We start from the raw sequence: 26,919 nt of genomic DNA, 5'->3' as shown, positions 1-26,919 counted from the left end.
TATGTTACTAATATTAGTAAAATTATATCATATACCACACAATTATCCCATCTCAAATTTACAGACCAGCTAGGTGGCTATTGCTATTGCTTTTCGTAGCGTGTCGAAAGGTCACAAGAACATAACAGGAAGAGTTTGGAAAGCAGCCAAAAATTGCGCCGCACCACAAACAAAAAGAGATGAAGAGGGTGTAGTAAAAACAATTTAATCACAACCGGAGAGACACACTAACATGTTTCGCTCCCACGAGCTTTCTCAAAGTGTGGTAAGTAATCCAAAACACGGATGATATTTTACTGGGTTTTTTTTTTGCCTTCCTCTGAATCAATATACTGTAAGTACAGATATAGGATAAAGTATCTGTCATCTAAATTTAGCATAGGCTGACCCTGATGGATGGATGTCTTTTTTTCAACCTCAGAAAGTGAGTGTGAGTGCACGTGTGTGTATCCCCTCAAATCTCCCTCAAAATAGATTAGGGAGAGATCCCTATGCTGAAAAAGGAACACACCTGAGATACCCTGGAAGATATGTTAATGGCTACACACAGTATATTTAAATGAGTCACATCCCACACTTCCTTAAAGGATTTCCATACCAACTATAATGAGTTGACAAGCTTAAGGCTCCAACTGATTGGACTGATGTGAGACACCACAGGAGTCGAACCACAACCACTGCTTTTCTAGGCAGGTGTATTACTATATATCTATTTTGTTGATTGTAACCTTAAAATGACTTAAAGCACAAAGTAATAATATGTACTGAGGGCTATGTGTTACTGAGGTCAGTTGAGATTAAATAAAATACAGGTTTTCTGACACACAAGTGAAAACAAGGTGAAGCAGAGCAAATACAGCAGATGCAGAGAGAAAGTACTATAACAACGTGACCTGGTGACTTGAGTTATTACTTCTAATCTTATGAAGGCTAATGACAGTGGTTCATATTGACTAAGTAGTGTTCTGCCATGAGGCACCTTTGGTGCTGGAATACATTACAGCCTATTCAAATAAATGGACTGCTTATTAGATACAGTATGCTTCTAAATCCCAGAAGAGGGTAAAGTGCTCTGCACAGGTATGAGCACTCAAGGAGAAGTAGAGCTCAAAATGATGTATTCTGTAACAGTGGGGCTCGCCATCAGCTGGTTTTGCTCACACTGCTAGAGCTGATGCTCAAAGTAGCAGAGGATGTGGATTCTAATCATGTTGGGTCTGATATCCATCCAGTCATAGGTGCCTTAGGCTTGTCAGCTCAGTGTACAGTAGTTGCTCTGAATAGCCTTCTAGGAAGTGTGGGATGTGACCTATTTAAATATACTTTGCATAGCCATTAGCATATCTCCCAGGGTACCTCATGTGTGCTCCTTTTTCAGCACAGGCAACTCTCCCTAATTTATTTAGAGGGGATATATACACCACTGGAGATACTACTAACGACGAACGTCTTTCCTATAGTTTGGGTATATGGATCGAATCTAAATTTGGATGCTTAAAAATCCGATCATGGATTTGCAACCCGTCCCTCGGATTTTTTTACTGTTAGTAAAAAATAGGGATTTGTCTTCTTTTGAGACTGATCCGTGGGTTTCCGCAGACGAAAGGATCTGGTCAATCCGTGGCGGATTCAAATTCGGACAAAAAGTTTGCCCATTTCCAATCGCGACCCATTCATGAATTAATATAGTGAATGTGGCTGCTGTCCCATTACCTACAGTATAACAAGAAATTTCATCGCTGCAATATCGATTCTTAGTGAATCTAGCCCATAGTGTTTAATGTTCTTAAACCTGTATAGATTGCTTCAATACATAGAACAAGGGCATTAAAGAGAATATACAGTATGAAGTGTCCGAATATGTGTACCCCTTTGTTGGTCTAAATAAGCAATTATTATTACACTTTGCAAAGTACCGTAAACTTTTTTTAAAAATTATTATTATTATTATTATGTTAATGGGTATAAAGAAACATATTACTGGTTGGGTGCCAGCAGGTGCAGTCATGTGGTTATCCCGCTTCGTTTTCACATGCGGCTAATGCTGTTACAATGGTGTTGTGTGTGTGTGTGTGTCTGTATCGGTAAGTGAATAATAACACAAAGACAGAGAGATAACTGAGTAGTAACACGTGTATTCATGATAAAATGGTAGACATATAAAATCTGTGCCATTAAAAAGCCTTCTCTATAGCAGTTACAGAGATCGGCTGGTTCATCTGCGCTTCATATAGTACAAAACCACACGCGCATTCCCCATCACAGCAAGCTGGTTTATTGACTCGCAATGAATTAATCATACTCAGTCTGACAATTGTGATAAAGTCAAAAGGTCTGGGTTCATGGATACGACTCTTTAGGATTTCCAGATGAGATGTCCAAACCCTCCCTTAACAACAACCCCCCCAAAGCTTCTCAAAAAAAGATGGATTTTTTCAGTCATCTCTTGACATTCACAAACAAATAAAGTAAAACAGAGTCTCAGTCGCTTAACGTTGAACTGGGCAGCTCAGGCACCCCATGGAGTCCTCGGTCAAATTCTGAACGCCACCATCTTCTACCTAGAAGCTTCTTCCTTCAGCTCTTTGTTTTTCCTGACTTCTTCTGCATGTTTGTCCTTAACAGCAGAAGAAAAAAAAATGTTTGGTGTTAGAAGAAAGCAATGAAATCAAACCTTTCTTTTGCAATTTTTTACCCAATTTTTCACTGTTTAATGTGCAAGTGTTGATCATTTTAAACTTGAATCAAAATGTTTTGATAGTTTAGTAGTACGTTTACATATGTTTAAAAATGATTAAAATCTTGCAACATAAATGGAAATTGCTTTAATTGTATTATTCCAAAACCACTTGCATGGCCGGCTCGCCTAACCATCACTCCCGGCTCAGACATTAGGCACGGGCCAATTACAGATGGAGAAGACCTACTTGCTTCTGCATAATTGCGTCATAACGCAGAATATCACCGTAGGATTTAACGGGACTGATAACACAGACATACAGACATATGCTTCTTAATGCATAGCCAATCGTATTGGGCAAGTATACATCTTTAGTGCTGGAAGGTAAACCCAGAAATCTACCACTTTAGGTGTGCCCATTGAGAAAAATAAAGAGATATATCATTCTTAAAAAAACAACAATACACACCAATTGAGAGAGTGGTGAAACGTGAGTGTACTGTAATAGAGACTCTCACATACTTTAAGGAAGGTACAAACAGGATAAATATTTTAGAATAAAGTAATAAATTTCCTAAAGTGCAATAACCCATATCAGTTGTTAATAGCTATTCACTAGAAAGAGTTCTAATGATTGGCAGTAGCTAATTAACCTTAGGGCAGGGGTGCTCAGTCCCAGTCCTGAAGCCCCCCCAACAGGTCAGGTTTTTAGGATATCCTAGCTTCAGCACAGGTGGCTCAATCAGTCCCTGCTTCAGCACAGATGGCTCAATCAGTCCCTGCTTCATTACAGGTGGCTCAATCGAAGGCTCAGTCTTTGACTGAGTCTCTGATTGAGACACCTGTGCTGAAGCTGGTATATCCTACAAACCTGACCTGTTGGGGGGCTTGAGGACTGGCATTGCGCACCCCTGCCTTAGGGAATATACCACAAAGGGTCCTGTTCATTAACCCCCCATTGCCAGACTTGCCCGCGGTGCTCTGGTTCTAAAGGGGTTAAGCTGCAATATTGCCAATCACCGTGCAATATCAGGCATACAGGCACAGGAGCTGTATGTCAGGTTTCCCGCCATCTTGTTGTGATGTCCAGCACCGCAGCTGAATGAACAAGGCCCAGATTCACTATTCTCACTCAGCCTTTTTAACGTGACCTTAAACTAAGTTAACACATATTAATCATAACGGAGTATTCCCTAAAGCACATTACATAACGTTAACCAGATTTTTATTCTCATGCTAAACCTGGCGTTACTTTTAATGCCCCACTATTCTACATGTTATGCCAACCAGCCTAAATGCTATTCATGCCATACAGACTATTTCAGTCAGCTCTGGCATTACTCTCACCCAGACCCTAGAACGTTTGATGGAGAGGAGAGAGAGCCCCAGCCCAATTTCAGGGACTGGTTGGGAGTCAAGCCAAGTCTTCCGTAAAGTCACAATATCTGAAGCGAATGCCCCATTATTCCAAAAATAATGGGATGTTAACCTAGTTAACTTTCTAATAATCATTAATTACGCATCTCGCTAATTTTAAACTATTTCACAGGAATGTAGTTGCATTGCAGGTTGGGATATATTTTAGAGCCCAACATTAGGGATCTTCATAAATTAAATTATAATGTACAGAGCTTTTGAAATCTTATATGTTTCTTCTTCAAGTATACTGTCAAGTGGACAGTGTAAATCAAGTGGACAGTGTAAATTAAGTTGACATTACACTTCTAGAAAACAACTGGGAGTTCTGGGTGCTATAAGTTCAATCATGAAGAACCCCAATAATAGGCATCACTCACAACCTAAAATGCATTTACACTCTACCAGGACCAGTATTAATCCTATAACGTTGCTGTATTTCACAGGAATACGTGCGTATTAGTAGCCTTGCTTTTCTGTGCTGTTACTGTATATACTTTGCTCTCAGAGATGATGAATCAATGCCTGTGTAGTTATGCCTTGTGAAATGTTCCCAATTCTAAAAGGGAATAAAAGTTAAGAAGAGCATGTTCTTACCACTTTAACTAACCTTCTCCTGCAGGCGTTCAAGCATTGCAGCTAGGTGGGCTTCTCGGTTCTCCTTCTGGGCTTCCATTTTCTGTGCTAGTTTCTCCTTAGCCATTTTGATGAAGTTATTGTTCTCCTCAATGGCTTTCTGGATGACTTCGCGTTCATGCTCTCGCTTTTCAGCCAGGTGCTTCAGGAGCTCAGCTTCCTGATACTACAAATTGCATTGAATCCATGGATTAGTTCAGGAATTATGCAATTTACTTTATAAACATGAAGAGTTTCATAGAAATAAGGACTGCATTACTGGTCAATATTTCTTCTTCTATGATCCATCCCTATTGACACTGCCCTAGTTTGTCAATGGGGCTCCACCTGTCCCAATAGCGGTGTGTCTGGTGTGAGAGTTATCTCTTCCAACTCTATCATACTTGTTAGTTAATATCATTACCATGTCTTACCATCCTACCCTCAATACCAGCTTACCATGTCTTACCATCCTACCCTCAATACCAGCTTACCTACTGTATCGTCCTTTTGCATTGTGTCATATATTGTTTAGTTCACTAAACATAGAGATCAGCTATTGCATACAAATGTGTGATGAAAATAATATGTCCTACATATTGTTGGATGCTTTACATTGATTGATTTTCCAAATGTAACACCCACCTCCAGTTGGATACAAATCTGCCCCTTTGAGAGATTCTTAAGCAAGTCAGAAGATAAACTCTAATATAAGATAATGCTGCCAGGCTCTGTGTGGTTAGTGCTTATTAAACGACACACTAATATAATATGAAAGATGGTTGGATATAGTCTAAATTAAGTGTACCATGAAATTGGTCAAAGGACTGTTTGACTGCTATTACTATCACTGTGTGATCCTCTGTTCCTATTTTACCTTGCGCCTCTCCTCTGCTGCTTCGAGTTTTTTCTGGATCTCCTCCAGGGAAGGGTCTCGCCGCTGTGGGAGGGAGGCGTTGAACTCTGGGATTCCGTCAAATGATGGTGGCTTTAGGATGACCTCAAAGGCATGGCCAGAGGTGCGCTTATTTAATTCTATCACCTCCATGTCTGATATAACGCACCACGTGAGGTCCACAGTATCTGCTGTGATAAGATAATATTATATTGTTATTATTTTCTTAATTTGTGAGGGGAAAAAAAGCATTATTTAGACTTGCATTTTGTAACGGGCATACAGACAGACTGTTGCACAATTTGATGGATTCTTTCTTAAGGATGGGACTTTGGTTCAACATTTGGGGCCGGTAAAAAAAATATTTGAACTTTCACAAGTTCATGAATTGTGAATCTAGCCCATAGACATTTAGACAAATCTTGTAATATTTACATCTCTGTGTGGCTTCCGGTCTTGATTTTACTAGGTGATGGGCACATTTTGGAGCTGATTTTGATCCGCCGTGGATCGCTCGGTCCCTAAATTCCGCAGATATTCAGCAGATTAGTCTCAAAAATGGCAATTCAACTTTTGCGGATTTTTCTTTGAACACCGACAATCCATCCAAGGATTCCGCAATCCGCTAACGGATTTTAAGAATCCAATTCGCGAACTGGATTCTAAAAATCCATCAGCGGATTGCGGTATCCGAGAAGGGATTGTTCAAATCCAACAGCGAATTGTATCCACTGGCGGTTTTGGATTCATCTACGCAATTTGAAACTGTAAGAATTCGTTGGCGGATTTTACATGGCGGAATGGATTTTGAATGGCAAATTGGGAAAAATCCAGGAAACGGATTCGACTGGTTTGCCCAAGTCTCGTTTTTAACTTCATAAAAACATTCTGCAAAACAAACACTGTGCGCAATCTGCTATGTACTGTAACAAGGATAATGACAATAGGCGTGGGTATGTATCTGACACTCAATCACTTACTAGGTCAGGAGTGGCCAACTCATGTCCTCAAGGGCCACCAACAGGTCAAGTTTTCAGGATAGCCCTGCTTCAGCACAGCACAGCACTATGTCGACTGAGCCACTGATTGAGCCGCCTGTGCTGATGCTGAGACTGGTTGAGCCACCTGTGCTGAAGCAGGGATATCCTGGGTGGTCCTTGAGGACTGGAGTTGTCCCAGGTGAATTAACCTTAGTTGCATAGTGATAGTGATGATAACAGAAATGCTTGTTAGTAGCACTACTCCCAAACAAAAATCAGTTGCACAGAGTAGGGTAGAGCTGTGAAGTGTTCCTAAAACTAACAGGGAAATGTACTGTAGGAAAAGGCATAAGGTAGAAATCCTTAAATATTCTCTAGCAGAGGAACATGTCTTTATCTGCGTTGGGTAGATGGGCGAACCTCGGAGTCCAATCTTTGGGCTTTCCTGGGGCTTTATGGAGATTTACGATCCACCCACTGAAATCCGAAGTCGGACTTCATCCACTCTGGACCGCTCAGATTCTTTCAGACTCGTCCATGGGGCTGGGATTCTCTGACTGATATGCTCCTCCCCCTGGTATAATTTCGTCTGACAGATCCGGATTCAGTTTCATAGGTTCGGATTCCAAAATCGGTCAGACGGATTTTTCAGTAATAGGAAAGAAACACAAATCTGTCTCTTTAAGACTAATTCGCCAACAAAATCTGCGGCGTAAAGGCGCTGCCCAATCCGTTTCAGATTTGGATTTAGGTAGAAAATTCGCCCATCTCTATTGAGATGTTGGTCTTCCTAATACCGTAGTTCTGTAGTTTAAAATAGTTTGATTCAAAATACACGTTATAGAGTCTTGTAAGACACTAAACTGACTAAAAGCCTAAGGCTGAGTCCATGCTGCCAAAGACCGCGAGGACGCGTCTGTGCGTGATGCGATCACATTGCCTTAAGGCATTGATCGCGCCCATAGGCTGCGCGGGCGCGCGAGATGGCAGGAGAGGGCACGCGGTGAAACTGATTTCTCGGCGGGACGGGCAGGTCACGTGAGGGCGAACCAGCTCCGTGAAGTCACAGACATGTCCCTAGACATGCCCCATGACGGCGCGTCTACCATGTCCAAAAAAAGCACCCACTTCACGCTGGTGACGTCACGGACGCCTCCGATCATGACCCCTTGCAGGTGGACTTACCAGAACACACTACTACTGTCTCTGTAAGATCTTCCCACATACAACTTAGATTGTAAGCTCTTCAGGGCAGGGACTCCTTTTCCTAGTGTTTTATGTCTGAAGTGCTTATTTGCATTATATGTTATAATAGCATGTCACGTGTATTACTGCTGTAAAGCGCCGTGTACCTGGATGGCGTTATATAGATAAAGATATATATGGATACATACAAACATACTATCTTGCCAATCTGAATTATTGTTGTAAATGAAGGTTCACACTTGATCCAGGTCATTTGTACGACATACTGCACTGATGTAATGTAGATTATTTTCAAGTGAATAATAGAAGAAAAGTGTAACAATAGAGCAGGAGTGGCCAACTCCAGTCCTCAGGGGTCACCAACAGGTCAGGTTTTCAGAATATCCCTGCTTCAGCACAGGTGGGTCAATCAGTCCCAGATTCAGTACAGGTGACTCAATCAGTGGCCCAGTCAAAGACGGTGCTTTAGTCGGAATATCCCGCAAACCTGGCCAGTTGGTGACCCTTGAGGACAGCAGAGGTAGCATGAATAACAATGATTGTTTCGTACTGACCATCATACATGTACGTCTGTTTTTTCAGGGAATCTGAGATGAAGCAGGAGCACAACAGAGACACCAGGGGGAGCTCTTTCATCTTCTCTTTGTAGGCTTTATGGGAATCAGAAAAGACAAAAAGTTACTTAATGGACTCTTGTATATCAATGTAGTGTAAGAATACATTATTACAAACCTATGTTTAATCGGAAGGTTACAATGTTTTAGGCCCTAAAACATTGTCTTCTTCAGGCTCAACACGTGTTCAGTAGACCCTTTCACGTGCGCTGTTGCAACCTTGGATTTTGGGATTTTATTCATTGAGTGATATACGGATAATATGTTTTACGATTATGTGTGGTTATCTAGTCAACTTTGACAATAATGTAATATAATAAGGATAACATAATTTATAGATTATAACAAAAAAGAGATACCGGCGCCTAATGAGTCCAAAATGATGGAATCCTGGATATCCAGTAGAAATAGTTCCAGTCCCAAGATGATCAACAGTCTCTAAATCTTTGGGTGCTCAGATAGGACTTCATGCAGGGGAAGTGGAACAACACAGCAGTTTGTTTCAAGCATGTGAGTCCAACTGTGGCAAAGCAGCTCCTCTCTCCTCAGTCACCTTTCACTTTAGGATACACTCCTCCTGGAGTAGCTGGCCTTTCTGGCATAGAAGAGTGTATCCTAAAGTGAAAGTTGACTGAGTAGAGAGGAGCTGCTTTGCCACAGTTGGACTCACATGCTTGAAACAAACTGCTGTGTTGTTCCACTTCCCCTGCATGAAGTCCTATCTGAGCACCCAAAGATTTAGAGACTGTTGATCATCTTGGGACTGGAACTATTTCTACTGGATATCCAGGATTCCATCATTTTGGACTCATTAGGCGCCGGTATCTCTTTTTTGTTATATGCTGTCTATTCTGATTGTACTGTCAGTTTATCACCAGGCTGCCTTTCTACCATAGGGCTCACCCTCAGAATAGGGTTAATTGTTTTAATTCCCATTAGCGCTATTTCACATCACCTTTTTTTTCCTTATAATTTATAGATTGTAAGCTCTTCGGGGCAGGGACTCCAAATGTTACTTTTATGTCTCAAGCGCTTATTCCCAGTATGTGTTACTGTATATTATTATATCACGTGTATGAAGCGCTATGAACATAGATGGCGCTATATAAATAAAGACATACATACATAATTAATAAGAATAACATACAACTTAAATGAAAATGTAAAAAAAAAAGTAGATGGAAAAAGTGGTCTTACAATAATGGCACTATAACTGTAACAGTTTAGTAAAATGATTGACATTTTTCTTACACTTGCAAATAACATTTACCAAACTTTACAAAATAAGGCAAACAGAAAAACAAGCATCTACTCCTTTACATCACTCCATTACCCCCATTGTTTGTAAACTTTCATCCGTGAGATCTTTGTGAGATTTGAATATCAGAATTTAATGAGGAGTCAGTGCTACAGTATGTCAAATACATGAGTGCAATTGGGAAAATGAGCCCTACCTCCCTCCTGAATGCAATATGCTCTATAAACACTTATTTTATTTATTTATTTATTTATACAATGTGTTACCAGGAAGTTACCTCTCGTTTACAAGTAGGTCCTGGGCACAGAGTTATGATGACAATACATGCTGATAATACATAGTTACATTAAGTGAACAGGTTATACATTATATACAAGACATTGCATGCACAGTAAGGGATAATATATGTTATAGGCGTATTCCCATTACACCAGCAGTTGTACAGATGTAGCTAACATTTCTTCAGTGCCACTGCCACCCACGGTTACGTGGCAGTGGCAGCACTGGAGGATTAACGTGGCATGGGGTTCCATTCGGAAGCATGGACCTCACGCGGCGTGGCCGCAGAAGACACAGTTTCCAGATCGTCAGTCTTTCATTTTTGCTGCCCTGTCACCTAGGACAGTAAGTCTAATTACATCTGTAGGACCAAACTACATAGATTATTGGACTTTTCTATTGCCCAGTGATAATTATAGCTATTTTTCTAGATTCACCCAACAATTTTAGCACAAAATGTTTTCATTTCACAGCTGCTTCCTTTCACTTTTTTAGAAGTTTTTTTTCATAAAAGTTTATTTTCAATTGCATCAGTTTATTAATTGTGAGTTTAGTACACTATGTACTTTGTTGCATGTTTACAAGATTGTCATGACATACAGTACTTGATTAAGAACCAGTCTACATCAGAGTGTTAACTAAACTTAAGTAAATTAATCAGATGACACTATTTATTGGCATTCTGAGAGAAGGACCATTGAGGATAAGAAAACCCAACATCGGAGTCACAGGTTTAACCCAAATCAATGATGTAACTGTCACCTCTAGCCAAGCAGAGGGTTCAAGGTTAAGCTTTTTCAACTGTATGAGTGAATTGTTTTACATACTATAAGTCACTTTCAACTCTTTAGTGAAGGACGACTTACTGTAACTCCCTCATTGATAACACATCCTCCTAAAACTAAAATGAACCGGCACTCAGAGGTATTCATACAAAAAGAGAGGTTTTAATCCACGTTGATCTATGTGGATTACAATCTCTCTTTTTGTATGACGACCTCTGAAGTGCCGGTTCCTTTTATTTTTAGGAGGATGTGTTCTATATTATTTGTCTCCCCCGCAGGGGATGGTCGCTGTGCACTTGAGGCAGCTGCATAAATCCAGTGAGTGCACCTATTTCTTTCTTCTTCACTCCCTCACTGATGAAACGGCCTGCAAGATAATACTTTGTCTGCCACGTCAGAACTTGTTAGTGTTCTTAGAGTAACAGTTGTGACATACCTGCCAGAGTCATGGTGCTGAATGTTGTTATTTCTGTTTTCTATGTGGAAATTTCTCCGGAATGAGGTTATTACCTGTAAAAATAAATAAATATATTTAAAGGAATATTGGTAGGTTACAAACAATTAAACATTTCAAAGTGGTATTATGGGCAAACAATGTTTGATTCCTTTTTTTAATTTTCAATATCAAAAGTGTATTTTATTGTCAGACGAATAAATATCTTGCCAACTATAACCTTACAGGTATTTCTGATAATACTGTATATGTCTCCTGATAAATATATAATGATAATTATATAGCGCTGGCCGTGTATAAAGCACTGTGCATGTACTTTCTCCAACAAAAAATGAGTCTCTGCCCCAAAGAGCTCACCATCTAATTTGGTGCTTGGGGCACAAGGAGATAAAGTGACTAAGGTCACAAGGAGATAAAGTGACTAAGGTCACAAGGATCTGACACTGACATTTCAACCAGGTCTCCGTGCTTCAAGTCACTGTCATTGTTTTCAGTCAGTGCCTTTACTCACTGAGCTGTTCCTTGAGCCCTTGAATGAAGGAATCAAAAAAGTAATCAATTATTCTCATACAGTGATAGCACAGTCTGCCGCATTGAACTTATTAAGGTATCACCGGCAAAACTAATCTGTGCCTCTAAGGCCGCGCTTATGTCGACAGCGACGTGACGGCGACGCTGACGTCACACTGCGGTCGCTGGAAAAAGCAAATTGAAGTGACTTCCAGAGATCGCGTCCAAGCTGTCGCCGTCGCCAGCACTATAAGCGCGTCCTAAGATATTGCTATCTGATTTTTGGAACCTGACACAAATGCTAATAAACTTGCCCATGTCACATTTATCTCATTGGCTCTCCTATTTAAAAGGTTCAGTGCCCTAACCATCAGAGTAGCATGCATGTTATTTTTTCTAGATTGCCATCCACTTCCAGTTAATTAAAATTGGACTGGATTCAAAATGAATTGGGAGTTGTATCGAACTCCCCAGACATTTGTGTTGAAGCACTGCAAAAAGTTTGTTACATTTGACACAGATTATTGGTAAAGATGTTTACACTTAGTTACAATAGGAAGTTTTCAACTACTAAGCTTTAAAACAAACCTAACTTAATACAATACTAAAACAATACAGAGCTCTCAAGGGTCCCCTACTCCGCGTGACATTTCGTCACCTCAGAAGCAGGGGATCTGTGCCTGCAGAGGGAGGAGAGGAGGGTATATGTGGCAAGGGAAATGACGTAAGTGGTGAGGATATGATAAAAGTGGGTAGGGTTATGATGGTTTCTCGGGCTCTCCAGTGAGCGTGGGATTTACAGATGTAGCCAATGTTATTGTAACATCCTGAGAAACATTCTAAGTTAGGGCTATCTAAAGTAATACTTTAGACAACACTAAAAATCAAAAGCAAAGTAAAAAGCAACCATCCCTGCTAAAAAAAAGGCTTTATTTACTTCATTACGGGAACCAGGGTTCCTCAAGAACGAAATCACAGAGGTCTGACCACCGGAGAACCACTGGCTCCTAAGATACAGTAATAACTATCTGCCGCTAGAAGATCTGAGTGGGGGCCCACAAGTTCACCAATAGTCTAATTCGGAAGACATTAATTGATATCTGTAGAACCATGCAGTCTCCACAGCTTGGACTACAGTGGTTAAACTCCAGGCAGTACCATTTTGAGACATCTCTTCAAATCATCTATTTTCCGTGAAGATGAAGTCTAAGGGGCTATTTGTAAATCCTCGGATATACTGGGTGTGATGGAGCACATGGCGTTGTGCGTGCCTGTTGTCTGAGCGATCTGTGGCCTTAGATCCACAGCGACGGGGAAGCGTGGCGGAAACATGGCGGGGCGGGGCCATGATGTCACCAGGCTGGTTCGCTCTCATTGGCTGAACCGCTCACATGACCCGGCTGTCATGCGACAAAATGTAAAAAAATTGTCGGCTCAAAATTCTGCAGCACGGTCGCTCTTCATCGCGCGCACGCTCGCGCTCACTATGTCCGGCCCTATACAGCTGCTGCATTTTGTGCGCGTCGCTCACACTATGGATGCAGCCTAACAAATAGCGTTTGGAAAATTAGGAGTACTTTTATCTATGCTGTATCCTTAGGCTGCTACATTTTTCCATTGACTGTATTTTTACACAAATTCATCCAGCTCAATACAATGCAGTGAAAGCGACAGTATTGTTAGTATGCTGATCTTGACAAATCCTCCTTTAAATAATGTAATGTCATAAGGCATAGAATTTGTTTTTGTCTATGTCGTGTCAAACAGACTGTGGCCCCTTTGAGACATCTTTGTGTCTCCAGATACATTGTTACACAGCTTCTCCAAGATCAGCTGGTTCCCTGTTTACACAACAATATAATAGGGCTGAAGCACAGCAAAACCAGATCAAGAAAGGATCTACAGATGCAGCCAGACTTCATGCAGGAACGCAAGTACAGGTGCCCCAGCGCTGGATGGGGGCCAACCCGGAAGTATGACCCCCACAGCGATGTCACGGCTGGCACTCTCTCAGGAGCCACCGTGGGTCTGGCAACTGTGAATCTCTCTGCTTCTGTACGTGCTACTGGTGGAAGTTACAGTCACAAAACAATGCTTGTTTTCTGTGTAGCGAGTCCCACTACCCTGCCTCCGGTGCGGGGAACTGCTCCGCACGATCAGGGAGAAGTGGCGGAGGCTATTTTCGATTCGGTGTGCATTCGCAGTGTTGCCAACTGCAATTGGCTCTGCAAGGACTGAAGCGGGACTACAAGTCCCAGAATCCTCGGGGGGAGGGTTTAACACATGGGTTGATCCAGCCAATAGAAGGCATGCCGCCTAAAAGAACAAGATATCCTCTGCAGGCAGAGAGCCTGCGAGTCAGTCATGTGGAAGCCAGGACAGAAGTAGGGAGCAAGTGGCTTCCTAGGCTAGGCAGTAGCCCAATAGGTCCCAGATAGGCCCTGAGCCAACCATGGCTCCATATTTTAGGGAAGGCCCCGGATACAGACCCTCTTCACCTTATCAGTACCGCTACACTGCTGCGCTAGTGGACGGACGTCAACGCGGTGAACTGCGGTCTGGGACCAGGCTGCAATTGTTCAGAGACTTTGTGTGAGACACTCCAGCTGGAGCTTGCACCGCGTGGAGGCCAGGAGGAGCTTGCACTGCATGGAGGCCAGGATCCTTAGGCGAGAGGGGATTGCTGTCGGAGGCCCCGCTGCTTGGGACCTGTCTCAGCACGTCTGCAAGCTGCCCCTGGTGTACTGGAGTAACAGGCAGGTATCACACGTGCATCAACGGTTCACACGGGGTACCGTTATATTGCATTTTTACAGGGTTTTTTATTGTATTTTTTTTAATGATTTCATTGCCCATTGACTGATAATGTATTAATCTGTGCCCGTTTAGGGTACAGATAAATACAGTGACAGCCAATGCATTTTTTGGCAAATGCTTTTTTTCTATTGATTGTTGTTTTTTTTTCTTCTGTTTATTGTTTGGCTTAAATTGTTTGTAATTTGGATGACTTGTTTTTATTTCATTTTCCGATTGTTTAGCGTTTTTAATTAATTATATATTTTGCTGGCTAGTGGTATGATTTAATTAATTGATTGTTGTCTAGTGGTTGATTTTAATAAACTGATTTGTTGGCTAGTGGTTTAATTTCTTTTAAATGTATTTTGGTTGTTTGCTTGTATTTATTTCTGGTATTTCTTTTGTGGTTTGATTTGGAATAATGTGATTTTGGGGGGGGGGGGGTTTAAATGTTTAATTTGGGTGTTTATTTGGTATTTGCTTTATTGGGTAAAGGAGGGGCTCATTGTATAAAGACACTGACTGGCACTGAGTTTGACGTAGGGGAGCCTGGTTCAATTCACAGTGTCAGCTCCTTGTGATCTTGGGAAAGTCACTTTATCTCCCTGGGCCTCAGGCACCAAAAAATAAACATAGATTGTAAGCTCCACAGGGCAGGGACTGTGTCTGTAAAGCACTATGTAAAAAACTAGCAGTGCTATACAAGAACAATGTAGCATTGGGCTTCTCTGTAGCTTGTTGTATAAATTTGCCACACTCAATAGCTCTCTTTTTGACACTTATATGCATATATATATTTTGTGGGCGCTCAGGGGTTCCCAAAAAGAGCTTGCTGGGGTTCTGTGTGTTATTTGTTAACCTATTTTCAGCTGTCTCAGCTGTTGGAGATTAGTGGCTCCTCCTTCCCAGGTTTTAAGCCCGCTCCTACCCACTTTCCAAGTCAGCAGGTCCTTTTCATTTTACTGGATATAGATCCAATGTTGGTCCTTCTCCCTCCTAATAGAGTTAAATGAGAATTTTAATCCTAATAGAGGTATATTAGTATTTTATCTGGTAGTGTTAGGACCTGCGAACTGGGTCTGCCTTGTCATGGCTCACAGGCTTACAATGCTTTGGCCAAAGGGTTAAACTAAATGTCCCCTTTTCAAGAGAATATATAAGTATTTTACTGTTTATTTTTGTAATATTGGATGTAGCATTGGGCTTCTCTGTCGCTTGTTCTATACAAGAACAAACAATTATTATTATTGATTGCTGGTAATTTTGTTGTGTTTATGGTTAATTTGGTGATTGTTTTTTTCAATTTGATCTTGTTGGTGGTTGTGAATTTTTTTTGATTGACCATTGACTGTCATAGTGGTAAATCATGCCCATATTATATGCGTATAAGATACCACTGTGCAAATTAATTATTTTCTTGGCATTTGTAATGTGTATATTTTGAATGTAATGTGTTTTATTTTGGGCTTGTTTTTTTTTTTTTAACCTCCCCATTTATTGCTATATTGGCAAAGCATGCACATATTATATAGGCATGCTTTAACACTGTGCCAATGAATGGGTAGTGGGGGTAGTAGGGCCCTGGGTGGGTGGGCCATTAGGCCTCCAGGGTGGGTATTGGGGAGGGTGGGTTAACACATTAATTACCCTAGAGGTTAATAACCGCTAAGGTGGTTAAGGGGTAGGGTTGCCAGGTGTCTGGTATTGAACCGGACAGCCCAGTATTTGGTTACTCTGTCTGGTAAAAAATGAGAGAATACCAGACATGTATGTCCAGTATTACCTCTCTGGACTTAGTAACAAATCGTGGGATTTCCCCTGAGAAGGGATAGAGCAGGGCTGCTGCTAGGGGGCTGGGCAGCTTCCTCCATCCTGATTGGCTGCATTGCACAGCAGGAGCCAATCAGGCGGAGGTGGCAGGAGCCTGGGGAGGAGGAGGGGGGCAAAGAGCGGAGGAAGAGCATGTAGCAGAGAGAGGTGAGGCTGTGTAATCTGTCCTGTGTGTATTTATTCTGTTTTGTCCATGTGTGTGTGTATTTGTACTTGTACAGTTGTGTGTGTGTGTGTGTGTCTTCTCTGGCTGTCTTGTGGGGGTGATAATGACAGAGAGGGGGTAAGAGGATGAAAGGAGGGGGTGAGAGGATTAAGAGTGGGGTGTGAGAGGATTAAGAGAGGGGGTGAGAGAGGATGAAGGGACAGAGGTGAATGAGGATGAAGGGAGGGGGATGAGAGAGGATGAAGGGAGGGGGGTTGAGAGAGGATGAAGGGAGGGGGGATGAGAGAGGATGAAGGGGGATGAGAGGATGAAGGGAGGGGGGTGAGAGAGAATGAATGGAGGGGGGGTGAGAGGATGAATGGAGGGGGGGTGAGAGGATGAAGGAAGGGTGAGAGGATGAAGGGCGTGGGGTAGAGGATGGAGGGAGGAGCTGAGAGAGGATGAAGGGAGGGGAGATGAGAGAGGATGAAGAGAGGGGGGATGAGAGAAGGGAGAAGGGGGAGATAAAAGAGGATGAAGGGAGGGGAGATGAGAGAGGATGAAGGGAGGTGGGTGAGAGAGGATGAAGGGAGGGGGTGAGAGAGGATGAAGGGAGGGGGGGTGAGAAGATGGAGGGAGGTTGAGAGAGGATGAAGGGAGGGGGGATGAGAGAGGATGAAGGGGTGATGAGAGAATGAAGGCAGGGGGGTGAGAAGATGAGGGGAGAATGAGGGGATGGGGTTAGAGGACAAGGGGGTGGGTAGGGTAAGAGGGTAAGGGGAGAGAGAGAGGATGAGGAGGGGTGCAGTATTGCTCGCCATGGACCTGAATGGCTGCAGGTCAGTTATTTATAAATGATCTGACCATTACATAATTTGTTCTAAATTTCACCCCAAGCGTGCACCAATTTGCACTATTTCATATTCTATTTCTTAAAGAAATCCTCGGAAGGGCGCTCACTCCCACTTCCTCCCAAGACCCCTCCCCAGATTTTTTCCGAAACAGAAAATAAAGTGGTGCAAATGGGTGAATACTTGGAGGTCATTTATAAATAACATTCTACCCCACCAGCGATTCTCGCGCGTCGCACCTTTCACCATTTTGTCCAGTATTTTTGGACAAGCCACCTGGCAACCCTATTAAGGGGTTAGGGCCATTAGATTGTATTTTTTATTATATTGTTTCTTGCAACGGAGGACATGGACGGTGATGAGGATGAGGACACCATTCATGCTAGCAGCCTGGCAGGGGTAAGACAAGTTTTAGTTACTTTATGCTGCTGGTTGATCTTTTATTTTAAATGGGCAAATGCACTAATCCATATGTGGATAATAGTAATTTTGCCCATTACTGTACTGTATGCATTGGGGGAGGGGGGGTGGGTGGTGTATTTATATCTATGTATTACACTTTTTAATTTTTTTGGAACAGTATTGGTTCCGCAGGCCAGCGGGGACCCCCAGACACCCGCGGGGACCCCCGCCGGCCTCTGGTATCAATCCTGTTCATAATTTTTTTTTAATGCTTTTATGTGGGGGTACAAGGGGTGGGTGGGTTGTGTATTAGTGGGTAGTAGGTATTGTAATGTTCATTAGGGGTAGAGGGATTGGGTGAAAGGAGTTCTTGGCCCAGGATGGCTTATTAGGCCTACCGGCTGGGTCGCAGGAAGGTTAACCCCTTCATTACCATAGTGGTTACTACCGCTTTGGTAATGGAGGGGTTAACTCATCCCGCAACCTTCTCGGTTCCCTTCACTCACCCCCTCTGTCCCCAATAAAGCTAATATTGTGCCTTAACCCCTTAACTTGGGAAGCAGGGGGTCCCTGAGGCTGAAATCAATGTGGTTCATCTCAGGAGACCCCCTGCTCCCGCACACTATTGGTAAAAATGTCATTAAAGCAGCTTCATTACCATCGCAGACACCGCTACGGTAACAATTTATTTGTATTTTTAATTGTAATGTTAATACTACTGTATTGTAGCAGGGGGTCTCCGGAGCAGAACCGCGTTGATTTGAGGTCCGGGGACCCCCTGCTTCCTGAGATACAGGCCCCGTTATGGGGTGCCGGTATCTTGTATGCATTTAAATTCCACGATCACGTGACGCAAGACATTTAAATGCAAAGGAGATACCGGCACCCCATAACAGGGCCTGTATCTCGGGAAGCAGGGGGTCCCCATGCTCATCTACACTAGTATTAACATTTATATGTAGCCAGGTCCCCCCTGTCATGGCTGACCCCCTCCTCCCTTCTCGCCAGACGCTGTGTGCGAGGGAGTGAGGGGGGGCCGGCGCGCGAAGAGAGAGATCGATCCCTGGTAGCTAGGGACGCGAGCGGCGAGCAGGCCGGTTGTCGGGGACGCGATCGGGCCGTCGCTAAGGCCGCGATCGCGTTGCCACCGGCTCGGCGGCTCGGGAAGCAGGGCGCCGCCATACCTAAGGCTGTTGCGCATGCGCAGTGGAAAAGGACAGCGCGGGAGGCCCCAGATACCTCGCGCATGCGCGAGACGAGTATGCCAGCCCCCAGGGTGCATAGGGGCAGAGACACCTGACGCCAGGGAGCCAATAGGGCTGAAGGATTTGCCTGGGGATAGAGAGATACATTTTGCGGGGTTTTGCAGCCACGCAGGAGTCAGGATCCGGACCAGCTAGGGGTAAGAGGTGGATGCAGGGGTCAGTGACCCTCTGCATAGGCCAGCAGCCCCCAAGGTCCCAGTTAGGTCCTGAGCCACCTAGTAGCTTGTGGAGCTTAGGGACAGGCCCTAGATAGGGACACTGCCCCATTATTTGGTCGAGTAGTCAGGGACACAGTGCTGAAGCCGTGCGGCCCTGCGAGGTGGGTTCTGGGCTCAGAACACCACCAAAGACCCTAAGACTAGGAGAGACATTGTTCGCGCTGGACTTTCAACCCACGCGGTGTGGAGGACAACGTCGGATCGTGCGGATTGATATCGCGGTACCCGTGGCTAGAGCCCCGGGCAGGTAACCTGCAACTCACGTGCACCAACCAGGCCTATCACCAGACATAGTGGCTGCGCAGTCACACATACACATGTACAGTGGTATTTGACTCTGGGAGTGCGAGACATTTGGGTGGGGGTTACTGGACACAGGGTGGGGTCACACTGTGGGAGGTTAGCGTCCGCCGTGACGCCTAGAGGTGGTAGCGTCCGCCGTGACGCCTAGTGTGGTTAGCGTCCGCCGTGACGCCTAGTGTGGTTAGCGTCCGCCGTGACGCCCAGTGTGGTTAGCGTCCGCCGTGGCGCATGTTGATTTGTGTTGATATATGTTTGCTATGCAGTAAAGCCAGTCCTGTTTTACATTTGCTCGCTTTGTGTGGTTGTTTCCTGTGAGGGCCTCCTCCCACTCCGTTGGGATCCCTCCCAGGTGGAGGCGTTGCACCAAGAGATGTATAATATGTATGTACCCCAAGTTCCCCAAGCGGAGGCTTAGGCTCCTGAGAGCCACACAGGTTGCACAGCAGGTAGTAGCGGCTGTATTCATAGGGAATACCCGTTACATATATTAAAACTTATGATCGCTGGCGAGATTTTGCAGAGAGAGGCGGCTCTCTCTCTGTGCAGCTGGAACAAATCGCAGGCTGAGCTCTTTAGAGAGAGAGCGATCATAACGTCACGGGTTTCTCGCCCGTTTTGGGAATTTTGCAATCACAGGTAATCGAGGCTTTCTGATACCGTGATAGCAACGCTCCAAAAACTGGCGGCGTAACCGGCCCGGCGATTTTTTTTATCGGGGCTTATAGCGTAGGCCCCATAATGTTAGTGTTTTGCCCCTGAGCATGTCCTGCTCTAAAAAAAAAAAAGATACAGGCATACCCCGCATTAACGTACGCAATGGGACCGGAGCATGTATGTAACACAGGCATACCCCGCATTAACGTACGCAATGGGACCGGAGCATGTATGTAACACAGGCATACCCCGCATTAACGTACGCAATGGGACCGGAGCACGTATGTAACACAGGCATACCCCGCATTAACGTACGCAATGGGACCGGAGCACGTATGTAAAGCGAAAATGTACTTAAAGTGAAGCACTCCCTTTTTTCCCCTTATCGATGCATGTACTGTATGGCAATCGTCATATACATGCATAACTGCTATAAATAACGCATTTGTAACAGGCTCTATAGTCTCCCCGCTTGCACACAGCTTCGGTGCAGGTAGAAAGCCGGTATTGCTGTTCAGGACGTGCTGACAGGCGCATGCGCGAGCTGCCGTTTGCTTATTAGGCTATATGTCCTTACTCGCAAGTGTACTTAAAGTGAGTGTCCTTAAACTGGGGTATGCCTGTATTGACTGTAAAAATTATGATTTTGTTCATCTCTAACTTCTGAGGTTACCATGGCAACCTTTTGACTTCACTGGGCTCTGGGGAGAGCTCCATTTTAACCTCTGGATACTTCATATTTTAAACGCTTATATCTCCTGAATGGAGCATCAGATTTGTAAAGTAAAACGGCATTGGAAAGGAGCAAAACACTGTCCCATATTCACTAAATGGTGCTAAGCCTCAACACAGCTAAACTCATATTCATTTTAATGGGAGTTAGGTTGTGTTAAAGCTTAGCTCCCTTTAGTAAACATGGGCCAATGTCCATTCAAGTTTTTTTTTTAAATGTTGCTAATTTCTGTAATGTCTCTATGTTTGGTCCGGTTCCCCTTTTTATTTGGTAGAGATGTGTAACAGCCTGCCATCGGTGTCAGTGGGACTGACTCAATAGAACTCAGCGAGGATGTGAGGCGTCTGTCTCTTTGTAACATTAACTTCCATTAGCTTAATGTGCAGTAAGCAATGAATGTTTGCAGAAGCAAGACGGAAAGTGCATCAAGTTCTATAAACCACCATATTTCCTGTAAGCAGAATGGTGCAATAGTCATCATCAATGGACGACAAGCTGAGCCACCAATCAGGGAATTGAGTCATAACGTGCCTTTGAGACCTTTTCATCCCTGTTATTTGCATACCAAGTACATTATCCCCTTTTTATATATCACTATGAGCTTTTAATCTTGCATATATGTTAAATGGGGATTGCATTAATATTTATAATTTAGCATGTGGCAGATGCATAGACTTGTACACCAAAGCGTCCCCTTGCATGAATAAAAGACTCACAAATATGGAGAACTTTCATGAGAGGGTTTGTCAACCAACTATACAGTAATATATTTACAAAGCACTTTGAAAGCCCTTTGATAATTAACACAAGTAACCCCAAGTGACATCATTGCTAAACAATGACATCAACCAAAAGTATTGCCTCATTGTCTCTTCACTGTGTAAATGTCCTTTTGTCTCCAGACACAACTCTTGTTGAATCCCTAGATAATGTGTGTCTCTGTCCCATGCTGAGTTGGCCATACGAGCCTGTAATAAATATTTAAAGTTAAAAGGGAAGTGGAGGTTTCACCTGTGCCTCCTGAATCAATAATGGAGCGGTCTCAATGACCTTTGTTCATTTTCTATTCCTTTATTGCCTAAGAAGATGGTATGAAAGGGCATCTTTCTGGACTCTACTACCAGTCCTACTAGTGATGAGGTATGTATTAAAATATTGCAAATTACCAATACACAAATAAACAAAAATAAAAAAGGGTTACAGGGTACACTGTATATGTTCTGTCGTTTTTAATGAAGACAAAATATAGTGCTTTATTTTCTTGACTTACTGTATACTGTACCTCCTGGATTTATTTATTAGCATATAACTGTGATATTGATTAACTGCAGCTGTGCTAATTACTGCCTGTCTTTTAAAATAATTAATATAAAGACGGGGCTTCGGTAGTCATGTTTTGGGTTGTAACTTCAGAGATGTAATCCAGTGAAACATTGACATATGTTAAGAGGGTGAAAGCTCCAGAGATTAGTACATTTATATCGCCATGTGATCGAGAATGAACCTAATTTTCATAGTTACAGATGTAGCCAGACTTACTGTTTTTGGCACCGGGGCAAGCCACGTGACTGCCACGTGACTGCCACCACAACTGCCCCCGGGGCCAGAGCATTATCATTGCTGGGGGTCCGATCCGGAAGAATGGACCTCCCGCAGCGAGACAGCACAATCTCCAGAATGGCGGCGCTTGAAACAGTAAAGTCTTGCTTCATCTCTATGTCAAGAAATAAACATTTCCAAAATATAATACCTTCTACTACAGCTATTGCTCTGAAACGCACGTGCGTTATTCATTCAACTGCAATAGTGCTGATCGGGCACTATCACACGGAAACTCTCATCAAAGTCAATGGCAGATCCCATGCCATAGGCCCACAATCAGCGCTATCACAGTTTAATAAATAACTCCCATAATGTGCGGACATAGATTGGAGTTTAGCTTCACCCAACACAGAAAGCAGCAGATCCAATGGTTTGAGTTACTGGCCTAATGGGTGCTTGTTTGACAGTGACACAACTGTACATTGAGGATATGATTCATTGATTGGTATTCTGAAAATAAGAACAGAATTTAAGAAGCCTCCGTGGAAAAGGAAAGACTACACAGGCTTTTGACAAAATTCATTAATAGTTTTCGCTCCCCGATCCTACCCATGGGAAAATTCACTTTAATGGGCAAAAAAGAAAAATCCCATGTAAAAAAATGAATAGACAAGTGCGAGATAAAACACTAACTACATCTGTAACCTTCGAAGGCGTTTGAATTATATTTAAATGTGCATTTTTATGTTGTGCCAGTTTTTGATACAGTTTGACAAGCTTATTATTAAGACTTGTATGAATGTTAAGGTGCAAGTGACATGCGCAGATGGGTGGAGCTGAATTACCCCTTTTTTACCAGAGGGGGCAGTAATGAACCAACGAGGTGGAGTTTGGAGCATATATTTGTGTTATAATGACTTACAGTATATTCAGTGTTGATAAAATAAAAAAACGTCATTGTTTTCATTGTTTTCATTCTGTGACGCCCCCACTCCCAAGAAGTCAACTTTTAGCACAAAACTGACATCCTTCTTATTTTATTTAAATTAGCATGTAAACAATTGCAATTCCTAATGCAAATTTTGCATCATGCTCAAGAGCACTAAATAAAGGTTGTATATAATAAATAAGTAAACAATGGTGTTGTTATTTCAACATTAACCCTACCCCAAACTCATCTGAGTTTTTTTTACACCTCATTACAAACTTATTTTTAAACTAAAGGAAAACGTAATTTAACCCGCAGGTCACTATGTACAGTGCATCTGATTTTGGCCATACATCTATAGGCCCTTAAACTTGCTCATTGGGATCTATCAAGTCTCACAGCGGAGAGTAAGGCATTTAATCGACTGTATGCAGTTTTTTTAAGTGAAAAATGTGTTACAGTATGTGTCAATCGGTTAGGACAGGGAGGTGCAAAGTTTTCTCCCTGTGCCCCCCTCCCCCCACTCGGCTCCGGCGTTGCGGGGTCATGTGACATCACGTGACTCCGCGATGTCATTTGACGCTGGGTTACCATGACGACGCGTCGCCAAAGACCAGGTAGGAGAAGTTACAGAGGCCTCGCACGGTCCCCTGGCATTGAATTTAAACACCTTGGGGGAGAGCGCGGGACCTCTGTAACCGCCATTTCCCCCCCCCCCCCCCACAAAATCTTGCACCCCCAGTTTGTGCACCCCTGGGTTAGGATACTGTAGATTGGGGCAGGTACTGCTTGTGCCTGCAAAATTCTATGCACACACTGGCAGCGCTATACAAGAAAACAAAGTTATTCTGTATAAGAGAAATGCTACTGCTTTCAACTGGATTTTCCTTCACTTTGATACTGTAAATGTGGACAGATTAAACAGTGATACATTGCATGAGTGATAGTTTTACACCGCATACATAAACCTTGGCCCCCTGCAGACGCACTTACCAGAACACCCTCCTACTGTCTCTGTACGGCCTTCCTACCAACCAATTAGATTGTAAGCTCCTCGGAGCAGGGACTCCTTTTCCTAAATGTTACTTTTATGTCTGAAGCACTTCTTCCCATGACCTGTTATTTGTATTATTTGTTATCTATATGATTGTCACATGTATTACTGCTGTGAAGCGCTATGCACATTAATGGCGCTATATAAATAAAGACATACATACATACATACATACATACATACATACATACATACATACATACATACAGTACATACATAAATACATGGCACAAACACAATTGTCTAAATAGATTTTAAAAAACAGTGTTTTCAGTAAGCGTTTTATTTTGCTAGTAAACATAAAATATGTAGCTTTTTGCATTTCCCTTTATTGTTATGATAGTGTTAGAATACATGTTGTTCTGGTTAAACAAAATAACTAGTTTAAAACACTAATGCTATACATGTGTCTGCAACCATGTCATAAAGTCTATAGTCCACAATGTGAGCGGAACCTTTAGGTCTGGCTGGGACTTACAGACTGAGAAATCCAAGATTACTGCCAAGAATTCCAAATCCTTCACAGAGAGGAGGATGCGAACAATAAGAGAACCCAGAGAGAAAATCAACACACATGGATTTCCATAAGGCTGACTATGCTATAGCGGCAATTTTTGGGAGGCAGCAATTTTGGGGGGAGAAAATGTGTGTGTGTATGTGAGTGTCTTACCTATTTCAGAGCGGGCCCCCTCCTATAGCGCCACATTGTCATGGTGACCCGATGTCAAATGAGGCCGCGACGTCATATGACGACGCATCGCCATGACAGCGCGGAGTCAAATTATGTCCCATGACGATGCATTGCCATGATAACATGGCGTCACATGCCACTGTGACATCATGACATCACTACGCTAGGGCGGAGGGCTTCCCTCCACCCTACAGGCGGCAAAAAAAGTAATTCTGCCACTTTGCAGAGTAGCAAATGTATCCAGACAAAAAATACAAGTCTCAGATCAATATACGGAAAAAAAATGTTTCAGTGTTAAGAAAAAAATCAACATAATGTAATTAAAATAACAACTTTATTGATCATAGCTGTAGTGTTGAAACCCAAGGCATAAAAAGGGTATGGGTGTTACCTGCATTTAACCAATTTAGCTAGGGGTGACATCATAAAATAATGCAAAGAAAGGCAGGTAGGGCAGGAAAAATAGAAGCAGAAATTCAGTCTAACAGATACTGTTGCAGTAGAAAAAATGTGTAAACAAAACCGAATGGAGAAGGTAGGAGAGGAAGCTAACAAAGAGCAAAGTAGAACAAGTATTGTGGCACTTTGTGCTACAGCTGAGACACATTCCAGAGCAGAACAATGCATTAGCTCCTGTGCTAGAGTAGCACAATACCGGGCAGGTCTGTCTGGCAGAGAAGGAATCAAGAGAGATGCTTTGGACTAAAGAAATTAACCCTTTGAGCACCAGAGGGGTTAAGAGAAATTTAGATTTGCATTTTCTTTCACTGAGAGAAGCCGGATGAAATCCATATCATTCTATTTTTCACCCCATCATTACTCACAGACAAGCTGTTCAGTACTGAATGAGGGGAACCTCTTATTAATAAAAACCCAGTAGCTGTGGACTGTGTGCAGCTGCTCACAGGCACTGCTGTAAAGGTTCAGCATGATGTAGCCAGATGCTCCTGTTTGACAGTGCACATGTGGTCAGTCTGTGGTAATCCCTGCACAATGCTATGCCCAACCCACCCAGGCAAGACAACCCTCCCTGACTTCCCAGCTGATATCACCACACCTGCATCCATTGCTTCACATGGAAGTGCAGAACACAGTTTTGTAACAAGAATATAAAGAGAATGAGAAATCAAATGACCCACTGCCTCTTAAACAAAAAATAATTGTGTAGCACAGAGTCCATTTAAAATTGTGTTTTTAAAGTCTCAGAAGAAGAACTAGTGTATGAATAATTCATAAACATATCTAATGCAAACATCAAACATACTGTAAGAAGTGTGTATTATAATAACAATGAGAATAACGTATTATCATTATAATATTCACATTTAAAGAATTATATGTAGATAGATATAATGAAATATATATATATATATAAATATATCAATTCAGGTGTGTATATATATATCTTCATATTAATATAAAAAACTATTATTAGTAGTAACAATGAAGACTATACCTCACAATTCTCAAATTCAAATGTAATACTGTGTGTGCAGTGCTGGTGTGTGTGTGTGTGTGTGTGTGTATACATACATACATACATACATACACCAGCACTGCACACACAGTATTACATTTGAGAATTGTGAGTTATTGTCTTCATTGTTACTACTAATAATATTTTTTTATATTAATATATAGATACAATTTTCTAGCTATAGTATCCACCTGTATTATCTATAAATTTGTGTCTCACTTACCTTTACCATGCAGTCTTGTGTGCTTCTCTCAGCTGAACTCCCTGAATTAAAGCTGCCACAGTCCCAGCATCAGTACCACTGCCAAGCTCTCACCATGACATCACCTCTAAGCACT

The 26,919-nt window shown here is 42.6% G+C and overlaps 1 protein-coding gene across 2 annotated transcripts; it reads right to left on the bottom strand.

Moving 5' to 3' along the window:
* Positions 1 to 263: 263 nt before the first annotated feature.
* On the bottom strand, positions 264 to 26,919 carry STMN4 (stathmin 4). 2 transcript variants are annotated; one of them, XM_075598622.1, is made up of 6 exons: positions 26,805 to 26,919; positions 11,165 to 11,238; positions 8,347 to 8,442; positions 5,589 to 5,797; positions 4,694 to 4,898; positions 264 to 2,617 (listed from the first exon to the last, which is right to left on the bottom strand). In XM_075598622.1, exons 2-5 carry the CDS (start codon positions 11,175 to 11,177, stop codon positions 4,698 to 4,700), a joined length of 519 nt encoding a protein of 172 aa, XP_075454737.1. In that variant the 5' UTR covers positions 11,178 to 11,238; positions 26,805 to 26,919; the 3' UTR covers positions 264 to 2,617; positions 4,694 to 4,697. The 2 variants fall into 2 exon arrangements, with proteins under 2 accessions (XP_075454737.1, XP_075454736.1); XM_075598621.1 differs by having other exon boundaries at positions 4,707 to 4,898.

This window comes from Ascaphus truei, chromosome 4, assembly GCF_040206685.1.
Source record: "Ascaphus truei isolate aAscTru1 chromosome 4, aAscTru1.hap1, whole genome shotgun sequence".
In the NCBI taxonomy this organism is placed as follows: domain Eukaryota; kingdom Metazoa; phylum Chordata; class Amphibia; order Anura; family Ascaphidae; genus Ascaphus; species Ascaphus truei.
The sequence above is the reverse complement of the archived record's forward strand: the minus strand, read 5'-3'. Positions and strand labels throughout refer to the sequence as shown.